This window comes from Podarcis muralis, chromosome 1, assembly GCF_964188315.1.
Source record: "Podarcis muralis chromosome 1, rPodMur119.hap1.1, whole genome shotgun sequence".
Taxonomy (NCBI): Eukaryota; Metazoa; Chordata; class Lepidosauria; order Squamata; family Lacertidae; genus Podarcis; species Podarcis muralis.
Window position 1 is genome coordinate 68,538,820 of NC_135655.1, and position 24,309 is coordinate 68,563,128.

Sequence of the window (24,309 nt, forward strand, 5' to 3'; positions counted from 1 at the left end):
TTTGTTTATTTAATTTGCAATATTTACAGACTGCTTTTCTACACAAATGGTCTCAATCAATCAATCAATCAATCAATAACACAATGTATCAGTCACATAATATGGTATTGTATTTAAAACAATAAAAATGGGCCTACTACTGTGGTGGCATTTTAAGTAATGGCTATATTCTAACTCTACTGTTAGAGGTTGTATGCCTCTAAATACAAGTTGCTGGGAACTGCAAGATAGACGATCCCCCTTGCATTCAGGTTCTGCTTGTGGGCTTCCCTTGGGCATCTTGTGAGAACAGGAAGCTGGATTAAGATGAGCCTTTGGCCAAATTTAGGAGGGCCCTTCTTAAGTTTGTATGGTTTGACACCACATCTGAGCCACCACAGTATTTCAATTGCATCATGCAAACATCACACTTCACACAAACCGTATTGTCTCCCACAGATGTGCATAATCTAGCATGGGCTCAGTTCAACATGGATGTATGTGAATGCACTCAGTAAGTATATAAAAGCACATGTGGTCAAGGCCCACAAGACTTCATCAGCACGCCAAAGGTACTTACTTAACTGCTCCACATCTCATTTCCAAGCTTACAACCGTGACAAAGGCTCAGCAGAGGAGAATATATTTTCTCCTCGTTTACTTACAGGACATTCATTTTAGTTATTTATATTTATTTTGCCCTTACCACATTTGGGTCCTAACTATGAATACAGTTGTCAAAATAGCTCTACTGTACATTTAGAAAGCAGGGACACCTACCTGTTGGATTTATCCACTTTGGGGAAAGCTATTCAAAATGGTAGCACACAGAAAGAGAGAGAAATGCAAGTTTAAAGAACAGAGCAATTCCATTATTTATGCAATCATATAATCTGCTGACTTTATAGACTACATTGACAAGATATATTATGTAAGGGCAGCGAGTCATATCTATGATTGGCAAGTGCTAGAGGGGAATCTAGAATCATACAAACCCAAGAGAAAGGACTTCCTGGTTTATTTTGAAGAGGTTTGTGGGGAGATCTTGCTTGGAACATGTGCTACTCTAGGTTTTTCCCCTGTAGATTCAGGTGATGAAAGAATGACTGCTTAGCTTATTTTGAATGGGCTTCCTGGTTTTTTTTTAAACTTGCTCCACCCCACCCTGGTCTACCTTAGCAGAGATTGTTTCCCAGAGAAAACAACAGAGAAAATCCAGGATTTTAATGTAGCTGTGACAGGGCAGTAGCATATCAACCAAACAGCCTTTCAAAGTAGCCCAGGGTTGCTGTACAATTATACTGATGGGGAAGATGGGTTGCATAGAAAGAGGGGAGGGGGAGGAGAGGGAGAATGTCAACCCATCAGTATAGTCCAATGTTGTTATCTGGTCCCTTTGACTTTTTTAAATGAGGGAAATGCAGCTGAAGCCAACAATCCTATAAGTTGTCCATGGCATAAAGACTTAAATAGGTACATTCACATGGAAGGCTCAAATCCCTTTTGCTCAAAACAAGAGAAAAAGTTGGTTGTTTGACCTGTGCCAAGCATGGACATCTGAACCTAGGTTCCTGTAAATCTTAAAAACACTTGACTCACACACTTGCTTTCACTAAACTTAACACCCCAGTGGTGTTTTGTTCAAGCCAGCTCCCCCCACCCCCACTCTCCTGCACCTGCACCTCTGAGAAGGTTCTTGCTTCCTCTTTATCTCCCCACATGGCTGCATGTTTCAAGTCATATTCAAACTTGAGGCACCACAACTAAGCAGCAGAAGGCTTTAAAAAGCACTACACTTTTCTTTAGAATTCATGTTCAAGACGACAAGCCTGAAGAAATTCTGCAACATTCTCTGTAGTTCTTAGCATCCCAAATATTAAGATATGTTGAATATATTACACAAAGATGAAAACATGGTAATCACACATGTTAACTATTAGCAAGTCTCCCATCACCCAAATCACTGGATTGTGATATAAGGGATAATATAAGCACCTAAATGAGTTGTATTCTTATTCTCAAGCTCTGTTTAGAAACACTGTGTTACAATGCATGGGTATGAGAAATACCATGGTGCATTCTCTGATTACACCAAAGGAAAACAGAAATTCATACTTGGCAGATAATCCAAGATACTGAGAATCTTAACTTCCATTAAAACAAAAAGTAGTAGTAGTAGTAAGCTTCTGTATCTCAAAGCCACAAAAATGTGATTTGACATTCTGATTAATTCTCAGAAGCTGTAAGAGAGACAGTGGAGGAGTTTCACTGATTTAGTCCCTTTGATGACCAGCAGAAGCAGAATAAAGTTATGCAAAATTGTTGTTGTTTAGTCATTTAGTCGCGTCCAACTCTTCGTGACCCCATGGACTAGAGCACACCAGGCACTCCTGTCTTCCACTGTCTCCCACAGTTTGATCAAACTCATTTTAGTAGCTTCGAGAACACTGTCCAGCCATCTCATCCTCTGTCGTCCCCTTATCCTTGTGCCCTCAATCTTTCCCAACATCAGGGTCTTTTCCAGGGAGTCTTCTCTTCTCATGAGGTGGCCAAAGTACTGGAGCCTCAGTTTCAGGATCTGTCCTTCTAGTGAGCACTCAGGGCTGATTTCCTTAAGAATGGAGAGGTTTGATCTTCTTGCAGTCCATGGGACTCTCAAGAGTCTCCTCCAGCACCATAATTCAAAAGCATCAATTCTTTGGCGATCAGCCTTCTTTATGGTCCAGCTCTCACTTCCATACGTTACTACTGGGAAAACCATAGCTTTAACTATATGAACCATGCAAAATAGAAACATCTAAATTATTTTTATACAGGTTGCAGAATCTGTCTTATCATAATGTAAAATTTGACAACCTTGGTGCAAAATTTTGTGATTTAGTCAAAAATTCACATATTTATCTGTATAAATTATGTATACCAACATGGTCAGCACTTGCATGAAGATCTCACCTGTTTCAATACATCTAATATAAGTTCATTGAAGACTTCATGAATTGCCATAGATACCGTTTGCCTATCCATCCCTTTGCTAAATCGACCACTTCCAATCAGTTCAATCAATTCCCAAGCAGAAAGACCTTCCCAGCTGGTATCGAGGCTGATCTTGTAATGTTCAAACTGTTCTTGATGCCAGCCTAATCCCATGACTTCTGTCAGCTTCTTAAGCAAGTATTCAATCTGTACAAAAAAAGACAACACAGATTCTAAACAAACGAAAACAAAAAAGATCAGTGACTCTTCCTACACTGTTGGTGTCAGCTTTGTCAACTCAGCACAATGTATCCGTATCACCAAAAGGTTCCTGCTCTACATTTCAGAGTGTGCAAAAATGAAGGAGATGAATGCTATGCACTTTAGGAATAAAAGAGCATGAAAGCAATCCTAAGGTGCAGCTGTTGTCCAAGGTAACAAACTGCTGTATTCCTGAACACACCTAAAGAGAGTTGCAAATATGGAACATTATAGAAAATGCTGGTCTCTTTCTTTTTAGAAAACCTGTTGTTGTGATCCACAGCCCATCAGAAAAAGCCAGAAGAGTTTGGGGAAGGAAGTGTGTGTGTGTGTGTACTATTATGTTCTAATTTTACTGCCAAGACAATGTTGCTCATAAAGATTATTTCTACAACTACTTCAATGAAACAGCAAAGGCAGAAAAACGGCCAGTTTAGGCATAGCTGGACAAAGAACATTCGGATACTTGAAATAACCATTTCCTACCTCTTCTGGTACAATGACTAGTGGATATTTGTCCTCAGATAGGAAATTGAAGATGACCCACACTTTAAAAGCATCATCATCAGAAAGGAGCAAGGTATTTCTTGCAAGGTTTTTTCTGGCACACAGAGTCCAGCACATTTTATTGAATTCGATTTTGTCAAAGTTTCCTTGAACCTAGTAGAAGCAAAGCAGTGTTAATGATTTAAAGATACCCAGTGAGGAATAACAGCAGCAAGATGCCCTAACACCTGCAGAAAGAGAAAAAGTTCACAAAAGAGACCCAAAGCTAAAACAAAACATTGATTTGGTGGGCCTCCTCAAATGCCCCAATAGCAGTCGCACCACCACAGAGAATGCTCTGCCCAAAGCAATATATATCACACCTCCTCTACTTGCTCAGGACAAGTAACAGTTGTGTAGGGTAAGCAGTGCTGGATTTACATACAGGCTGAGCAGGCTGCAGCCCAGGGCCTCATAATCTAGGGGCAACTCAGTGTCTTGCCAATTTGTGTTTTTTTTTTAACAGGCAGCTTTTACTATCTAAGCCTAGTTGCTTTGTAACATTAAACACATGACATATGAGTTCTGACTGTTCTGACTGTGCATAGTGTAATGTTATAACATAGCTATGATTCCCCAATGAATGTTCTGTGTGAATGTCTTCATTAATTCCATATTTTTGTAAATATTTACAAACAATCTTGTATTAATGCTAAAATTTCAGCCATGTTCTACTTTCATTGAGTAGATAAAGAAGAGAATAAGGTTTTGTTGCTCATGATCAGAGGCTATTAAGTTTGGACTTCCCAAGGTCTTCTAGCCCATAGGTCTAGCTTTAATTGGGACCTATGGGGAAACACTTGAGTGACAGACTTTGCAGTGGTCTCTCTGTTCCACTTTTATTCTGCTGCTAGTTCTTAATAGGCTACAGGTTGGAGAATCCAAACTTGTGCACATAGTGAGCTCATTACCAGCCTGTCTCTAAAACAGGACAGGGTGAAGCTGAGCCAGCTGTACAAACTGGGCAGAGAATGGCTATGCTAGTTCTGGCTACAAGAAAATATCTCTTAAAACATGAGTTTTAAGGGCAACTGTGCAAAACTGTTGACATGGCAGCGGCATGGAAATCACGGTTGTTGCTACCCTTATGCTCCCCAACCCAGCCTGAATTGCCAAGCGGAATAGCCTGCAGTTCAGTCTTCAAAGAGTAGATAGCTAAAACCATGAGCCTTCGGGACATGACATCTTTTGATTTAGCACAGCTTATTGTTAATTAGGGGTTTCAGCTATTCAAAATCCTTACTCTAGTAAAAGGAATGTCTGCTGCTCTTTGCTTCTTTTTGCCTGGGCATTTGTCCACGCTCCCTTGGTTCAACAATGTAGACTTTGTTAAAGGGCAACTCAGTCTCCACAATGAGCTAGAGAAATAATTCATTTGCAATCAGGACCACAAGAGGAAGTGTTCTGAGAGCTTGACCGGTGTGGTCAATAAGATTTACACGGGATATGTACAGCAGAATAACAGATTTCCTGTGGAGCCAAGAGCTCATTGTTTTTTCTTGCACAGATAGCCATTACTTCTCACAGGAAAGTGATATCTGGAGTAATCTATGAATGGGCACCAGTTGGGGGAAAAAACAACAGAACAATATACTGAATACAGCCAGCCAGAGTTTCCAGTTTTCTACCAAAAGAATCGGGAGGAGGCGGGGAAGTATAGAAGACCTGCTAAAACGTTACTTGGCCCTTTTTGTACAAAATGCCAGTGTTCATCGCCTGAGAATGCTACCCATATCTACCAAACATGTCAAAACCATAAAGATGCAATGCCCAAAGGTGATTAATCCTAAAACCACTGGAGTGACAATTAAACAACAACAACAACAAAATGTTTTCAAATAAGTGCAACTTGTGTTCAGAAACAGGCTGTGTGCCAATTACCAGGAAGAGGTGAAGTTAAGTGGCAGAATGCAAGCCTTGCATCTCAAAGGTCCAAGGTTCACTCTTAGCATCTCTGGTTATAAGGGACTACGGAAGCAGGGCTGGTAAAAACTTTTGTCCCAGATCAGACAGAGGTGGGGAGTTGACTATCGTTCTATGACACACAGAAGTTTAAAGGTTCTGTCTCTGGTATCAAATGGTGGTGAGTGTGTGCATTTAAGGATTTTTGGCTGCAAGGTTGGGAAAGACACCTGCCCGTCACAGTAAATACTGGACTAAACAAGCCCATCTCCTGATCCTGTAAATCACCAGCTCTCTTGGGTGGAGGGGGGTGGGTGTAATTCAGCATTTTGCATGATGCCCACTTGAGAGCTGCATGGCTGACAGTGTGGGAGGGGGAAGGAAAAGGAAGGAAACAATATTACAGTTTCCTCTGTATCTTGATAGCTAAACAAGAAGCTGATGTCAATCAAGACACTGAGCAAGTCATCACTGCCTTTCAGAAAATCCAGAAATCAGTGAAACAGAACCATTAAAATGAAATGAAACAGACTTCTAAAAGTTCTCACTGCAGTCAAACGTAACTGCAGTTACCAACCAGAAAGTTGGCCTTCCTTGGGTTTCCTCGACTCAAGAACATTGCCTTTAGTTCAGTGTCATTAAATTGTACCTAATTTATTTGCAGGTCTGTCTCTATTCTCCAGACTTTCCAACACTAATTTTTGAGGGCGGGGACAGGTTTTGTAGAAGGTTTCAAAAAAATCTTTTCACTCTCATTTAAAAAGAAGAAGTCAAATCAATATTGGTAAGCTACAACATCAGACATGTTCATGATTACAAGATGCTTATAGCATGTCTGGGACTCTGTTTTAGCCTATCAATAAATTTACCTGCACAGCAGTTGGATTTAAGAGTTGCTTCACACACGGCAGAAATTAGCAGATGTGTACCTGGATTCCACATCTAACACACACACTCTTTTCACAGTTTATGTTACTTTTTCTTTTCTGAATTGTATTCAAGAATCTGGAGAAGAGCTGTGTCTTTCGTTGCACGTACATTCTTTTTACTGATATGTAGCAATGATTATTTGAAATTGGGGAGAGTGAAGAAATTCAGGACAGTATATATACACAGAACTGGAGGCACATACCTTTTCCAAGATGAATCTGTTTAAATAAGGCATATAACCCTGATTTGAAACAGGGCCTTCATCATCATCCCTAAAGTGCTCTTCTAAGGCTACTGGGTCATGTGGGACATTCAGCAATGTACACAAGTTGTGAGAAAGGACCTAAAAAAAAAAAAACCCCAAGTGAGAAAATCAATGAGAATGCAACAATATACAGCAAATCCATACACATCAGTCAATTTGATGATAGAATATGTTTTCAGTTGCAGAACTGGTAGTATTAAATACATCATCTTCCATCTACAATGCTAAAAAACTAAGGAAGCAGCCATGTTCTAACTCAAGAAAAGAAAAAATAGAAAGCCAAGTTTGGGTTCTCCACCCTCTTATTCCTGGGTTATTGGCAACATACTTAAACACACACACCCCCACAAAAAAACACACCACTCAGCTCATTCTTAATAGGATCACACACAAATATACTTGACCTCTCTGAGATTAAATAAAAGAAAATGCAGAGCATGCTGATTTAGAAGGAGGTGGGATTATATTTGTTTGCATCCTTCAAACTCACAAAATCCCCAGTAGTCCACTTCACAATATCACAGGTTATACAGACCTGCTGTACTACTGATTAGTTGGCAATGAACTTCCTTATATTTTTTATGGATGCATTTCCTCCTCTAAGCTGAAACTTCCAGGTGATTATCAGTTTCAGAGCAGTGGCAGACCTTGGGGTTTCAAATTCCAGCAACGTTTGGCACTCCCTGTCCCTCACCTTCCATTCTACATCAGTTGTGGTGCCCCCCCCCCGGCACTACCAAGGCCCAGTGTGCCCAAACCAGTCACGCTCCCCTAAATCCCCCTCTGTTCAGAGAGGTGTTGTTTCCAAGTTCTGCTCTCCCCACCCCACTTTGGCCTAATTCTCACAAAGCAGCAGAGATATGGTAATGAGCCTGTGTCTCAACCGAAGCACTTCAGACTGCAGCTGAAGGGTCACATGCTGGAATGCTTCCTCATGAAAAAAGGTATTAAACACTGAAATCGACCACATCTGAGGGACGGCTCCACCATAACCCTTCACCCAACTCTCTGTATAAATTTCTTTTTTTAAAAAAAAATGAAACTTTCAGTCATGCAAGTCCACACCTGCTGTCTGGTGACTGTCATGTGAATTTCCACATCTGCTGTGTGCAAGGTCAGACACCTGATGGGACTATGAATAAGGTGGTAAGCATGCTACTTCAGACCACAGGCGGAGTTTGCAATAAATTAGCATAGCAAGAAGAAAGATACTCTAAACCAGGGGTCGGCAAAATTTTTCAGCAGGGGGCCGGTCCACTGTCCCTCAGACCTTGTGGGGGGCCGGGTGGCGGCAGGACGATGAGCGGTGCGCAAAAGGGCTGCAGAGAGGGGCTGCTTTAAATGGCAGCTGCTTGAGAGGGGCGCTCAGCCAACCACAGCTCCTGTGTCTTGCGAGAGGCAAGGGCTGGCGGCGGTGGCAGCGGAGATGATGAGCAGCACACAAAAGGGCTCCAGAGAGGGACTGCTTTAAATGGCAGCCGCTTGAGTGATTACGCTGCTGCTGCTAGCACCAATCAAAGCCCAGACCCCTTCCTCCACAGGGCAGGGACAAGCCAGGAGGCAGGAGGGAGGAGGCACTGCCGCAGTGTGTGTGGGGGGGGGGAATTGCACAGCCCAAACAATCAGAATCAGATCCACACCGATCCATGCGGCGATTGCCGGACTGTCCACGGGCCGGATCCAGAAGGCAATTGGGCTGGATCCGGCCCCCGGGCCTTAGTTTGCCGACCCATGCTCTAAACCTCTGTCTGCAGGGTATGGTCTGAAAGCATACAAGGCCATTAACCTGCTGAAGGTAAGCAAGTCTGGTCAGTACCTTGGATGACTGAGTGCTACCGCCTTGGGTTCCATGACAGAAGAAAGTTGGGATATAAATGGGGAGGGGATACCAATATAATTAACTTAGCTGAGCTGTAATCTGCTGCTTAAAAAGTGGCTTTTGGAGTAAGATGCTAATAACATAAATAAGAAACTAGTAAGCCACTTGTTTGTTTGTTTGTTTGTTTGTTTAAAAAACAAACTAAATAATTGCAGCAAGGGCTTTTGTCAGATGCTGGAATAATACATTGGAATCTTGGTATCAAAAGGGTCTGGCAAGGAGGACTTCTGGAAAAACTTGCAAGCAAAATGAAAATATTAAGGGGACCAAGGTAAACAAGATACTTCTGTTAGAACCTGGTGGGACTTTATTGACTATACCAATAGAAGAGATACAGGAAGAGAACCTTTGTGGACTTCGCAGTGAAGCAGATATTGTTCTTCCTTCTTGTAATATAATACAAATGTAATGTGGCATCTGAATATAGACTGCATTTTTAATCAAGGTTTATATTGACTTATATTTTGATCAGGTTCAAAAGGTCTAAAAAGGGCTTGAATTCATAAAAGTTTCATGCCAGGCAGACCAACTGCTTAAGAAAACACTGGCAATGTTTTCCTCCTAGACAAGGGGCCCCCTTGATTTATAGCAGAAAACAATTCTCAAAGTCGTAAAAGCTGGAATTACAGGCTGAAGACCAAGGTTACACAGACCCTACATAATTAAAAGTGGTAGGTAAACAGTAAAATAAAACCATGTGCCTTAAACTTGAGCCACAGGACAAAAGGTCAAGAGCACATGGAAGAGAAAACAACTAGCTGGAGTATGAACAGGGGAAGAGGCTTTTTATTTCCTATTTTATTTTGAGGCTGTAAACTGTTCCTTCCTTTTACTTTGAGGAGATTTATCCTTCTAAAAAGCTATATATGTTATGTATGAAATATGCTGGCTTAAATGTAATTATGCAAAGGATTTAAGAAATGCTAGATTCTTATTTCATATAGTTGTAAGAGTTGTATTTAAGTCAGCCCCCCTGCCAGAAATGAGACGCCATCCGAGCAGTTCTGATATATATGGTTGTCAGACATTTGTTTAGAAACCTTCATATGAAGTAGATCTTTCAATGTTGATGTGAAACTCAAGATCCTTGACATATGTTTAAGATAAAAATTTAAGATTAACCATTTGTTTTAGAAGGCAGTAGGGCAAGGAGGGCAGGAGGTGAGCTGGTAATTAAGATTCCTTGTTGAGACACATGTAAAGATATATTAATACTTGTTTGTCAATTATAAATGGAAGGAAATATAGCTCTTTGTCTCCCTTATAAGGATAGAAGGAAATGGGTGTATCTTTTTGTGATTAGTTATAGCAATCAGCCAATAGGAAATCCAACCAGGCTGGTTGGACAGATGCAGCCACAGGAGGAGCATAGGGGGCTGGATTAAGGAAATATAAGTGCTGGCCATAATGGCAGGAGGCAGGCCAGAGCTTGGTAATCATATACCACTGTGCCTCACATTTATTTGTCTGACAAATAAATTATTATTTTAATTTCTCTGTTGCTGCGTTGAATATTTCATTCCAGCTAAGCGTTAACCACAAGCAGGGTGCTACATTTTATGGTGCCTGCGACTCGGATCAGTGGTCTGCTGGAACGCAGCCCCTTCGCCTTACTGGACGGGGTACAAGACAGAGGACCACACTGCCTACCCAGCGCGCAATGGAAAAATTTTTTCCAGGGGAACGCAGCAGTCTCGTCTGTCTGATACCCTGCCCACCGACGGCGACGGACCGGGGGGAAACGGAACCAGCTAAGGGTAAGTGCACTAAAGGGTTTTGGCCCTCCAATTAATGGGGAGGAAGAGAAGTCCTGATCAAACTTCTGCGTCTCAGTAAAGGGGAACTGAGTACGCTAGGTGGCTGGGTACATCAGATGGTGATCTGGTGTAGGGCAAAAGGGAAGATTGGGAGGTAGAGTGTGGTTGAAGTATCTAGCGCATTGCATGTGTGAGAAAGTACAATGTGTAACTGACCTAAGTGTGGAGTGAGTACTACTTCGTTTCCCAGTAAGGTGTGTGTGTGAGTGACTGAGTGGATACTTCACAGGGCCATACAATGGGAGTTGGGGGTTCAAAGGGGGGAAATACACCTCTTGAATGTATGTTAAATAATTTTAAGAAAGCCTTCTCAGGGGCATATGGAGTCAAAATGACGCCAGGGCGCTTGAGAACGTTATGTGAACTAGAATGGCCAAAACAAAATACTGAATGGCCATCTCAGGGAACCTTTGATATAAATTTAGTAAGCAAACTTTGGTCTAACATCACCAAAGAAACTGGAGGGTGCCCAGAACAATTTTCATATATAGATTCCTGGCTGAGCACATTAAATAAAAATCCTCCATGGATAAGGGAATGCAAAGTCCAACGATGCAAATTATTGGCTGTAAAAGCCGAAGCTAGGAAAGGAATCTTGCCAAATAAACTCAAACCCATTTTTGAGGGACCAGAGGAAGAGGTGTTTCCACCTCCACTCTATGCTCCACATCGAAGGGAGCCTAATTCAAACCCTCCACCAGTTGTAACCCCAAGGCAAGAAAGTGGAACGAATAATGGGGGTAGAGACACAGAACTTGACTCCTTGATAGATTATGATAAATATCTTCAGGAGGCATTGGAGTCCTATAATGAAGCCCAAGCAGAAGTGGTTATTCCATCTGTGAGTCCCAGTAGAACTCCATCTACAGTCTCTTTTAGTGGAACAACTGATTGCCTACCCCAAACCCCTGTACATCCAAGTCCTAGAGAATTATTACAGAAGTTACAGGGAGACCTTAATCGGTCAGCAAGCAATACAGCCAGGCGTATTAAGCTGCTAAAAGAACGCCTTGGGACAAATACCATCCCCTATGATTTGAGGCCCCTAGAGCAAAGTGAAGAAAAAGGTCACATAGTAGCCCCTCTCAGAAGAGTATTTGATGCACTTGAGGAGCCTGTGCTGGTTAATGGGCAACCTGGACCACGGCCACCTCGAACTTCGACCCTGCAATGTATTCCATTCACAACTACAGTCTGATGAATTGGAAAACGCCCCATCTTTCGCAGAAAAACCTCAGACTATGATGGACTTCGTGACCTCAATAGTAAATACTCATAGTCCTACTTGGACAGATTGTCGCCAGCTCCTGAATACTCTCTTCACCACTGAGGAAAGGAGAGACATAATTGAAAAGGCACAGATATATTTGCGTGAGCAGGCCAGAGTGGGAAATATTTATAATATTGACCGTCATCTCCAGGACAACTTTCCCTTGGAAGATCCTAATTGGGATCCAAACAATGCGATTCACCTGGCCAGGCTTACCACCTACCGCCAGACGCTTGTGCAAGGTATCTGCAGGGCATGCCAGAAGCCCACTAATATGTCTAAAGTCTCAGGAGGGTAGATGTGTTACCCACAAAAAGACTTAAGTTGTCACCTTTTGAGCTCCTGTATGGGAGGCCGCCCTCCTTTGTTCAGGATATTCCAACTGACCTCAAACAAATAGGAGACCATGTGACACAGGGACAAGTGCAATCTCTCTCCCGTGTTTTTGTCTCTCTCCCGTGTTTGTTTGTTTTTTTATCTTAACAGGTGGGCCCTCAAGCACACGCCGTGCAGCATTGCTGAGCAGATTCATCAGCTCCAGGCTGGCATAGCATATGGGTGAAAGAGTGGAAACGTGATCCACTTGCACCTAAGTGGCGTGGACCTTACACCGTCTTGCTCTCTACTCCAACAGCGGTGAAGGTAGCTGAGGTGACCCCCTGGATTCATCACTCCCGTTTGAAGAAGTCCGAAGGCAGTTGGACGTGCAAAGGTGACCCCTCTAATCCTTTAAAACTGACTCTCTCCAAAAACCCCTGTATCTAGCCCTACGGGGAACGGGCTAGGTCACGGGCAACATTAGACGACCGGCCTGCTGCAGCCACAATCTGGAAGCTGGCTGACCTGCGCACGCCTGAAGCTTGAGGAGCATCTGAACCAGCGATTGTGAAAGGGAAGATTCTCTTATACAATTGATTGACTGCCCCCTTGTGGAACAATTATCAGAGATATTACACATTGGGGATCCTTGGGATATATGTTTTGGTCTTGGTGGTTCCCCATTTCTGTCACTGGGGGAATTATATTGGGACTAATAGTTTTATGCTATCACAATAAGGTAATCTTTTGTGGAAGGAATGCATATGCTAGACATCAACATGATTTTATTATTAATCCTGATCCCTTGGGAAGGGGAAGGGTCCTTGAATCTGACCAAATTTGCTAAATATGGATTCAGCTATGACCACAATATGTGGGTAGGTTTAGCTGAAATGGTAGCCAATGTTGCAAATAGGACCAATTGCCTTGTTTGCTCTCTTGGGCCAGATGATTCAGAGGGAGGTATGCCCTTATTACCGATACCATTAGATGCCATTGGTATGGTAAGCGAAATGCCACACCAAAGAGAAATACAGAATTTCCCCGGATGGAACTCAACTAAACCATTACGAGTTATACCTGTACAAGGGGAATTCTGTGTACATAAATCATCAGATGCAGCTGATTCTACTATGATAGGCTCTTCTCATTGTCACTATACTTGGGATTATATTAAGAATAGTCATACCTGGGCACACGGTACTACCTATCGAACTCGGAATACCTTGCCCTGTGCACCTCCTTTTATTCATGCATGGAAAGTGGTATGGAACACAACTGTGACAGAAAAGGGCAATCTAACATACTGCACTGTGAACTCTCTGCCTCTTTTGATATTTTCGCCTTCTGTACTCCACGTACCAAAAACCTCAGACCCGATGGTTGTGGTGGATATGTGGAGAATGGGCATACAAGAAACTCCCTTCCAAATGGAGTGGGACTTGTTTCCTGGGATGGGTATTACCACCAATGTGGATATGCCCACTAGTTCAGCTAAGCGAACACGAAGGAATGCTGATATTTCTCGTATAGCAGGAGGAAGTACCCAAAGTTGGAGCGGTACTGATGATTGGCCGCCAGAGCGCATTATAGCCTATTATGATCCTGCCTCCTGGAATCCTGGTGAGCTCATACAAGGGGCACGGGATCCTATTTATAATCTAAACAGAATAATTCCATTACAAGCAGTAGTGGAACTTGTAACCAATGCAACGGCCCAGAGTTTGAGACTTATTGCACAACAGTTGGATGAAAGTAGAGCCCCATTTTGCAGCTGAAAATGGGAATGGATTATGTACTTGCCAAGCAGGGAGGTCTATGTGGAGTCTTGAACTTGACAGGGAATGCCTGTTGCTTTAACATTTCTGATAATGGTGAGGCAATCCGTGTGTTGGCCACAAGGAAGGATGGGATATGGGATGGCTCACCAATTGGTTACCTAATGTCACAGGACTCAAAGGGATACTATTGTCTTGCTTGTTTTTCTTGACGGTAGTAATAATGGTTTTATGTATGGTGCCATGTATCATCTCATGTTTTAAGATCAAGCTATCAAGGACCTTGGTGTGAAGCAAGGTCCTTGAGCTTGAAAGGGGGGAATGTGGCATCTGAATATAGACTGCATTTTTAATCAAGGTTTATATTGACTTATATTTTGATCAGGTTCAAAAGGTCTAAAAAGGGCTTGAATTCATAAAAGTTTCATGCCAGGCAGACCAACTGCTTAAGAAAACACTGGCAATGTTTTCCTCCTAGACAAGGGGCCCCCTTGATTTATAGCAGAAAACAATTCTCAAAGTCGTAAAAGCTGGAATTACAGGCTGAAGACCAAGGTTACACAGACCCTACATAATTAAAAGTGGTAGGTAAACAGTAAAATAAAACCATGTGCCTTAAACTTGAGCCACAGGACAAAAGGTCAAGAGCACATGGAAGAGAAAACAACTAGCTGGAGTATGAACAGGGGAAGAGGCTTTTTATTTCCTATTTTATTTTGAGGCTGTAAACTGTTCCTTCCTTTTACTTTGAGGAGATTTATCCTTCTAAAAAGCTATATATGTTATGTATGAAATATGCTGGCTTAAATGTAATTATGCAAAGGATTTAAGAAATGCTAGATTCTTATTTCATATAGTTGTAAGAGTTGTATTTAAGTCAGCCCCCCTGCCAGAAATGAGACGCCATCCGAGCAGTTCTGATATATATGGTTGTCAGACATTTGTTTAGAAACCTTCATATGAAGTAGATCTTTCAATGTTGATGTGAAACTCAAGATCCTTGACATATGTTTAAGATAAAAATTTAAGATTAACCATTTGTTTTAGAAGGCAGTAGGGCAAGGAGGGCAGGAGGTGAGCTGGTAATTAAGATTCCTTGTTGAGACACATGTAAAGATATATTAATACTTGTTTGTCAATTATAAATGGAAGGAAATATAGCTCTTTGTCTCCCTTATAAGGATAGAAGGAAATGGGTGTATCTTTTTGTGATTAGTTATAGCAATCAGCCAATAGGAAATCCAACCAGGCTGGTTGGACAGATGCAGCCACAGGAGGAGCATAGGGGGCTGGATTAAGGAAATATAAGTGCTGGCCATAATGGCAGGAGGCAGGCCAGAGCTTGGTAATCATATACCACTGTGCCTCACATTTATTTGTCTGACAAATAAATTATTATTTTAATTTCTCTGTTGCTGCGTTGAATATTTCATTCCAGCTAAGCGTTAACCACAAGCAGGGTGCTACAGTAACAGACACATGACATAAATTTATTTGCATAGGTGTATTTCCTGTTTATGTATGCATTTATATCAAACTGTTTTTAAATAAAAAGCTTAATTGGGATATTAGGAAGTTCAGCCTCTCTCAAAAGGGAAGAATTTTTTTGCCAATAATTATTTTTCTAGGGTTCATATGGTTGCTAAGTAACGTTCCACATAGAAAGCTCTTATACTTAAATTTCACAATCTGCCTTAATGGCTCAACCTTCATGTTAAAAACTTAGGCCATCAGCCAAGATGTTCCAAATTCCAAACATTAACTATTAACTACTGAATAGGCTCCCAGTGTGCACCTCAGCCTCCATGCCCAACTAACCTGCTAACTTTTTCTGAGGTTTCTTTCATCCTTACCTACAACAGCAAGGGCAGCAAGCTTAGCATGGCAGTGTACAAGTCCGAAAAGCACTCTGAGATACCACCAAACAAGGTGCAACCACAGAGCTCATACAAGTCCTTTTTTCATCCTCTTTCTCCTCACATATACTCATGACAGTGGCCAGATTACTGCCACCATAGTAGATTTACATTTGGAGATGGAGTTTTAAAAAGTAGTAATGTGAATCAGCTTCAGAATCCAGCAGTGCAAATCCTCATTAACAAGACCACATTTATAGCCAGACTTCTTGGGTGACATCATATGCATAAGGGTGTGTTTTAGAAAAGCAGCCCTGTTTAGGGAAGCTTTTAATGTTTAATAGGTTATTGTATTTTAATGTTCTGTTGGAAGCCGCCTAGAGTGGCTGGGAAGGCCCAGCCAGATGGGTGGGGTATAAATAATAAATTATTATTATTATTATTAGTTTCTTTCAATTCATGGAGAGGAATTTCAGCTTGCCAGACAGAGTTATTCCCCCCTCTCCTCTCTCCACACAGTGTTCTGGGGGTGCTCCCAACCACCCCAGAACCAATTTGGGGGAGCACATGAGGAGAGGGGGAAAACCCATTGCACAAGCAGAAGTCCTTGTGCAGACCTTCCACTGATAGGACTCCTTAGTTCAATCCTGCCCATTACATTTTATTTCTAGGTGTTTCGTTCATTCCAAGTGACATATAAAGTACAATAATACCAAGTTCCACAATGCCATGGAGCACTGCAAGATGTGTTATTTCCTTAATATAACTTAATAAGCTTCTTGCCAAATGTAATCAACTTTCTACTAGCGGAACTTCCTCCTTCCTTGTGTCTCACTGAGTCTAATAATTATTCTCTTTGAATGAACTGCATGATTCTTGTCAGCAAGTCAGGATTCAACCTTAAAATTAGAGAAACATTAATAAGGTGTAATAGCGCTGGGATGAAAAACCGACAGGGTACCCATGAAGACTATAGTAAGCAATCTATAATTCCATCCAGAAGAGAGATGCTGTGATTTTACTATGCTGATGTCTGAAAATGCAAAAACAGTAATTGAACAAAACTTATAACAGCATTCTAGAAGGACAATTAAATAAATATATTTTAATTGTAGGCTCCATCAACCCTACATAATGTGACTTCATCATAAAGCAGTGCAAGAGCTGGTGTGATGCAGACAACCTTATCTGAGAAGCATCTTAATTCTCCAACTCCTTGCTTAAATGGCAGGATTTTTTCCTCAAGGACTGTCAACATGAAAAGCAGGAGAAAATTTACACTATAGCTTCACACAGACATTGGATATACCAGTACCACATTGTACTAGCTAGAGGCTATTCAGAGTTGGTCTGAATGTTACAAGTATGAGGAAAGAACAGAAAACACAAATACTTTCTGTTCCCTACACTTCTCCATAATGCCCAAAATACAGCACATCATGTCTCCCCTTGCACTACGGTGAGCATGCATCTGATGCAGTGACAGCTTGCATCTCTCACTGTTTAGGCGGTGGTTTGGCAAGATATAAACATTCTGTTTGGGACATTACAGAGAAGTACAAGGAACAAGAAGAGCAAGGTGTTTGCCCTTCTCTTGGTCAGTCTATCTACACCATAATGTCCAAAGCCACTTACAAATTCCAAGTCAACAATTTCAGCATATGCAATCTAAGTACATGAGTTTTTGACCGGGTTGAGGATCTGCAACTCCAGACATTACACAAAATGTTCCAAATGTTTTTTCAATGCAAAATGTTTCAAATGTTGGCACTATTCTGCCCAATAACAGTTGCACAGAACAGGACCAAACACCACACAAGTAAATCAAAATACCACACACAGGAAGAGCTGGTGGGGTTCTGTTTTCCCTTACAAATGCAGATAAGAGTTCAGAAATAATCATGTTTGCTCTCACAGCTCCGCAGCATACCAAGTCCCCTCAGTTTCATTGCACAGCTAGAAAGACTGCTCTGAGCTATTGACAGGGTTCAGTTTGGCCATCAGCAGCACAGACTACAGCTGGCCCAGTAATCAGCACAATGACCTACTGTCTGAAGCATCCCACAGGTGTAGAGCCCTATTCAAAACATTTTTCAGAGCTGGCTTAACCAGAGGAATTTAGGGCCAAAAGTGTCTGATGGAGTGTGCCCAAATTCATAGATCAAAGTTCCACAAACTGTGTGAGAGTTCTGTGGAGAACACTCCTCGGAGTATGTGGCAAGAAAAAGAACAGACCCTCTTCACTACTTCTCCTCTTTGTACTTGAATAAGAGAGCAGTATAGAATCTCTGCCTCCCCAATATTGGCAGGCTCCACACAGAGCTGGAACGAAGCCAGTTCTTTTATTTGGGTGCCTGAATGTTGTGGGCCACTGGGGTAGAAAGAAAAGTGTTAGCCACAAGAAGAAGTGGGAGGGAGCAGTATTTGAGGCATTCTTATGGTGCAAAGGATAAAATCAAGTTTGTTAGCTATGAAACACAAAAATGGAAGAACTGTGATAGCAAAACAGTACATATTAATCAGCTCCATTACAATTGTGCCTGGCAGCCCCAATCGTGGCCTGGGATAGCCTGGACTACATGCTGTACATCTACAAAGCACAGAAATATGTACAACAATAATCACCAATTATCGTTCATTAATATTCATTAATATTTCAAGAGACAACAGGATTCTAGGGTGCAAATTTATGCTTCAGACCAAGAGCTGTTCACGTTGGATCTTTAGCCTGACATAACTACTCATCTAATAATTTTTTAATGGAAAAGGTTCCCTTCCCAAGCAACTTCCCTCAAATAGTTTGCCTTTGCTTCAGAGCAGCCTGCTACCCAACTTCAGTGTTTGGAACAGCAGGCTACAGGGGAGAAAGAACGATTGTTCAATGGCAGAACACATGCTTTGTTTGTATGCAGAAGGCCCTAGGTTCAACCCCTGCCATCTCCAGTTAGAAGAATCAGGTAAAAGGTGGTGGAGAAGTCATCTGTCTGATACTCTGGAGAGCTGCTGCTGGTCAGAGTAAGTAATAATTAGCTAGACGAGTAAACTCTCAGACTTGGTAAAACTGTTTCTTCCTAAACTGTTCCAGAAACCCGAGTCCAGTTCTACCACTGGAAATAAATGAATTAGGAAGCAGACAACAACAAGCAATATTAGAGAATATTCTAGAGGAAGACATTTTGGTATCTGAAGCAGAAAAGACAAACAGACTTTTACAAGGTGGTAAATATAGGCACAAAAATAGAAAGCTGTATTACACAGTGCCAAACCACTAGCCCATTCAGCTCAGTTTTGTCTACAGCGAGTGGCAGCAGTGGTTCTCCATGATTTCAGACTGGAAGTCTTCTCAGTCCTAGCTGAAGATAAGCAGGATTGAATCTGGGACCTTCTGCATGCACCACAGATGCTCTGTCTCACAGCTACAGCCCTTCTCAAGTATGATAATTAGCTACACTGCTTAAATTTTCTGCCCTTTAGCAGTATGCCAAATTCTGCCACCTAAAGCAAGCCTTCTCACCCCATCTAACCACCCAAGGGATTAATTGAAACAATCAAACCATACATCTGGTACTGAAGTGATTTGGACCATAATCCAATAATACTTTTTAGATGTGCCTAATAAATTTATCTGCAGCCACTTCTAAAGCAGTTACTCTAGTTCCACTACTTTAAATGGGTTATTGGTACTGCCTAGGTTCGAACAGATTGTACCCATGACTGCAGCATGGTGAACGATCTGTGAGATGACGCATGGCAAAGCTAGTCACACAACACTGCACAGTTCCACTGAACCTACTATGACAGACAGTCAACACACCAGTAGGGTTGTGTCAAATGGCCCTGACTGGCATGGCTCACAGAAAATGTAATGCATCAGGTGTAAATGTTATACTAGTCAAGTTAACCCATCCTTTGAATTGGCTAAGATACAGGGCAGCCAAACAAAAGAGCAACTCTGACTTAATGACATCTTTATTAAGACACTTGACAAAAAAAAAGCAACCATTTACTTCCCTTTCAAGATTTGTCATAGAACATATTACTTGATCAACACTATCTAGTAGCTTTAAAGCCGACTGGTCTGAGTAATAGAATTGATTTATCGACGATGAGCCTTTTATTAAGTGGGCCAAACAGCTTTTGAGTCTCACCACATCTGCTTGCTTTCAAGACACCAACTCAGCCCTCCTGGAGGTCCTTCTTTGATGGGCATGAAAACTCTCATCTTGGGCACCCAAGCAGTTTGAACAAATCATCTCGTTAAAGCAAAACCTTCGCTAACCTGTTCTGCGAGGAGCTCAAATAACAACCGCAGCAAAGTATTGCAGGGCTGGCACTGCCCCTGTGGCTGAGAGGCTGTTACTTTACATTCCCTGGGAGACCCTTGCAGAGGGCCACTACCTCAGTCAGTGGTAGAGCACCTTACTTGCAGAAGGCCCTCCTGCCCTGTTCAAGCCCCCGCATCTCCAGGTGGGGCTGGGGCAGACTCCTGCCTGAAGAGCCAGCCAGCCTGATGGGCCTGACTCAGTATAAGGCAGCTTTCTGTGCTCCTAAATAGGAAACTGCTTCTGAGACGGAGAAACTGAGCCCAGAGCAGCTCTGAACAATGAGGGTTGCCAAGTCCTGAGGAGGAAGACCCTGTTACCTATATCAGTTCCACCAGGGGAGCTTTTACCCATGTTAATAATGCTGCAATGGGTGGTCGCCTCACCAGATTGGGAGGAGGTGAGCACTTTGCTCCCTTAGACCAAGAAAGGGGAACGTCTGTTTTGCAAGACAGGCCGGGGGATTTGAGGGGGGCACCCATGCTCTTTGCCCTCCCTTTCTATTCAGTTCTCAAAAGCGCAGCGCAGCGCTCTCCGAGGTGCCGCGTCTGGAGAGCCCCGCTCAACCACCCAGCTTCTGCCACGCCAGCCAGCCAGTCCGTCGTTCCTTCCTCTCTTTCTCTCTCTCCCCGCCGCCCCGCCACTTCCCCCCGGGCCAGCCGCCTAGAGCGCTCCGTAAAAAGGGAAGTGCTTCGCCGCCAGGAAGCCAGAAAGCGTCGGCCACCGACAGCCCAGGGGGCAGGAGGCGCAGCCCCGGCTGGAGCCTTCCCGGCGCCCTGGAGGCAGGAGGGCCTGGCTGCCTCCCTCCTGACTTGCCTTGAGCTGCGACTTGGAGACTTTGCCGCTCCTGTCCAAGTCGAGGGCGGTGAAAGCGTGCCAGATGGGCTTGAGCAGCTCGTCCTTCGGGCTCCCCATGGCCCGCCAGCTGCAGCGACTCCGCGGCGCTCGCTCCCGCCTCCTCGCGCCTCTCTCTCCCCGGCGGAGGCTGCCGCGACACGGGCGGCCGCCTCGACCTGCCCACCCGTAACCGCGCCCAGCGGCCAACCCCGACGCCGCCTTGCCAGGGCCGGGGGAGGGAGGGCGGCGCGCTCAGGAGCGCACGGCCTGCAGGCTGCGTCCGCCTCGCGAGAGGGCGCCTCTGTCGCCGCGCTCAGGAGCCCTCGGGGAGGGAAGGGCGCTGCTTTTCCTAATCGCTGCCGGACCGTCCAGAGCCTGGCGTCTAAAAGTGGACCCCGGCCTTGTCTCTGATCGTGGGCGGGGCTGATTCTCCAAGCCGGAGAGGTCAGGTCCTCCTCGGGGTTGCAAGACGCAGAAGTGCCCTCCCCCCGCGCGCGGAATCAGAATTACTCGGCGGCGAGTCTCAGAGTTTATGTTGTTGTTTAGTCGTGTCCGACTCTTCGTGGCCCCCTGGACCAGAGCACGCCAGGCACTCCTGTCTTTGTCCATGGAGTTTTCTTGGCAGAGATACTGGAGTGGCTTGCCGGTTCCTGCTCCAGGTGGATCACGTTTGGTCAAAACTCTCCACTGTGACCTGTCCATCTTGGGTGGCCCTGCACGGTATAGCTCATAGCTTCTCCGAGTTATTCAAGCCCCTTCGCCGCGGCAGGGCAGTGATCCATGAAGGGGAGTCTCAGAGTTACTTCCAAGTAAATGGGCTTAGAACTGCAGCCTTCGAACAACAAAATGACTTGCACTCCTTGGCAGGTTTTGAATAAACATCCACAAATTTATTAGTAGACTATATGACAGACAAGGCAATGATATGTACAATTTTTAACATGTAGAGAATGATATGTACAAACAAATCAGAGAGGGGAGCTGAGGGAAGTCCTTAGGGGGTAGGGAAGGGGGGAATAAAAAAGGGGGGAAATGTAATTGGTTATTTCGATTAATAAACTATTTTGTTAAAACTGTTTAATAAAAATATATTTTTAAAAAAGGAACTGCAGCCTTCGCTGAGCTGGGGGCTTCCGGGGATGATCTCAAAAGCTTCGCCTCCGCTGATATTATCAACATTTCTCTTTTCTGAAAAACTAGCAAGGATGTGGAAAGTGGAAACGATCTGATGCTGGAAGAGATGCAGTATTCTGACCTTTCTTCCCTCTGTCAGCTTGACTGTACAGGGTGGATTTTTATTAGCAAAATACCTTATCTTTCTTTTGTTGTGTGTATGACTGCTTTTTTATATAAAAAAGGTAAAGGTACCCCTGACCGTCAGGTCTAGTCGTGGACGACTCTGGGGTTGTGCGCTCATCTCGCTCTATAGGCTGAGGAAGCCGGCGTTTGTCCGCAGACAGCTTCTGGGTCATGTGGCCAGCATGACTAAGCCTCTTCTGGTGAATCTATTGTCATATTCACCTATTGTGCTTTAGATGTGAGAATAAGATCCCACTTGTTGCTTAGGATTTTCCCAATATGTTTCTAATTAACATATTTTTTTCTATCACTGCTCTAGACATAACGGTGGTATTGCATTGGCCTAAGCTTCCAGCAGCCCCTTATATTTACTAAAATAAAAGCATTAATGGTCAGGAAAAGTTTTGTAATAAATGCATGACTGGGATTCAAAGGGATATTATTCCTACTACTTCTACTATTTTATAACTTATTATTATATTTATTTCAGATATGGAGTAGTGTCCCCAAATCAAATTGCAGCATGAAATACATTAAAACTCTGTATAAAACTGTCCTTGGGTGTTGGGGTCACATAAGGCTTTATAGGTCCAAACCTGAAGAGCAAAAGTGCTCCTGAGTGTTTGGCCAGTCATGGTAATAGCTGGAATGGAGTGTCAAAGCAATATAATTTGAACAAGGCAATGTGTATTTATGTACAGTGGTACCTCGGGTTAAGTACTTAATTCGTTCTGGAGGTCTGTTCTTAACCTGAAACCGTTCTTCACCTGAGGTACCACTTTAGCTAATGGGGCCTCCCGCTGCCGCCGTGTGATTTCTGTTCTCATCCTGAAGTAAAATTCTTAACCCAATGTACTACTTCCAGGTTAGCGGAGTCTGTAACCCAAGGTGTTTGTAACCCGAGGTACCACTGTATTAGCAAGTTTCTAGGAATGTTCTCGGGATGCGGGTGGCGCTGTGGGTTAAAGCCTCAGCGCCTAGGACTTGCCGATCGAAAGGTCGGCGGTTCGAATCCCCGCAGCGGGGTGCGCTCCCGTTGCTCGGTCCCAGCGCCTGCCAACCTAGCAGTTCGAAAGCACCCCCAGGTGCAAGTAGATAAATAGGGACCGCTTACTAGCGGGAAGGTAAACGGCATTCCGTGTGCTGCGCTGGCTCGCCAGATGCAGCTTGTCACGCTGGCCACGTGACCCGGAAGTGTCTGCGGACAGCGCTGGCCCCCGGCCTATAGAGTGAGATGGGCACACAACCCCAGAGTCTGTCAAGACTGGCCCATATGGGCAGGGGTACCTTTACCTTTACCTTTAGGAGTGTTCTAGAGCCAGTCTATTTGTGTTAAGCCCTCCATTTCTGTGCAAACTACCTTTTCTCCCCATTTCAAGTCACTAAAAACCCCCCATGTGAGCTCTAAGTGTGTTTAACCTGAGACCAGATAGATATAATTATAGATGTGTGCAATGATCTGGTGAGCAAGCATAGATAAATCAACATCCAGCCTCCCCCCCCCCCCCATTAAAAAGGGCGTGCTTGCATTTCTGTAAACATACAGCAGAGATGTAGAGATGTGGAGATTCCAAGTACAAATACGGTATATTTTGTCTTTAATGAGGTGCACTATCAACATAGTTTGTGAATGTTTTAATTTAACACAAATCTTTTGCGCATTCAGACTTACCATCTGAAAATTCAGAAATATGTTCTGCAAATCCAGCTTATATTTATTTTCAACCAAACAGGATAATGGTGCTTTTAGGCAGTAGCAGGGAAATTGCCTCACCATCTCCTAACGTGACTCATACCTTTAAAAGGAAGCATTCAATAGACTCTGCCTGGTTCAGCATAGGTTAGCATGACCTTTCCCGTAAAAGCTTAATGACTCTTTGTTTAGCCAATTAATAAATATTTTTGCAGCTATACACTATACAATTGAAAATGTAGGCTGCAGTCCTACTGAGCACACTTACTGAGGGTGTACAGATGAGTAAAGTATGAGGAAATCTGACTGGTAGATAACTTTTCCCCCCAGCTTGGTTTATCATCCAGGAAAGTGTCAATCACCATCCTGAAGTGATTGTCACCC

General features: G+C 43.3%; 1 protein-coding gene across 2 annotated transcripts in view; it reads right to left on the reverse strand.

Annotated features, from left to right (window-relative positions):
- SWAP70 (switching B cell complex subunit SWAP70) overlaps positions 1–21,395 on the reverse strand; it is a 42,318-nt gene extending 20,923 nt beyond the window's left edge. For both annotated transcript variants that reach the window (XM_077930511.1, XM_028731586.2), the window contains exons 1-4: positions 20,913–21,395; positions 6,794–6,934; positions 3,700–3,873; positions 2,932–3,159 (exon numbers count right to left, since the gene is read on the reverse strand). In XM_077930511.1, coding sequence (XP_077786637.1) covers positions 2,932–3,159; positions 3,700–3,873; positions 6,794–6,934; positions 20,913–21,011 — 642 coding nt within the window. In that variant the 5' untranslated portion in view covers positions 21,012–21,395. The remainder of the gene's footprint in view (positions 1–2,931; positions 3,160–3,699; positions 3,874–6,793; positions 6,935–20,912) is intronic.
- Between the last annotated feature and the right edge of the window lie 2,914 nt (positions 21,396–24,309).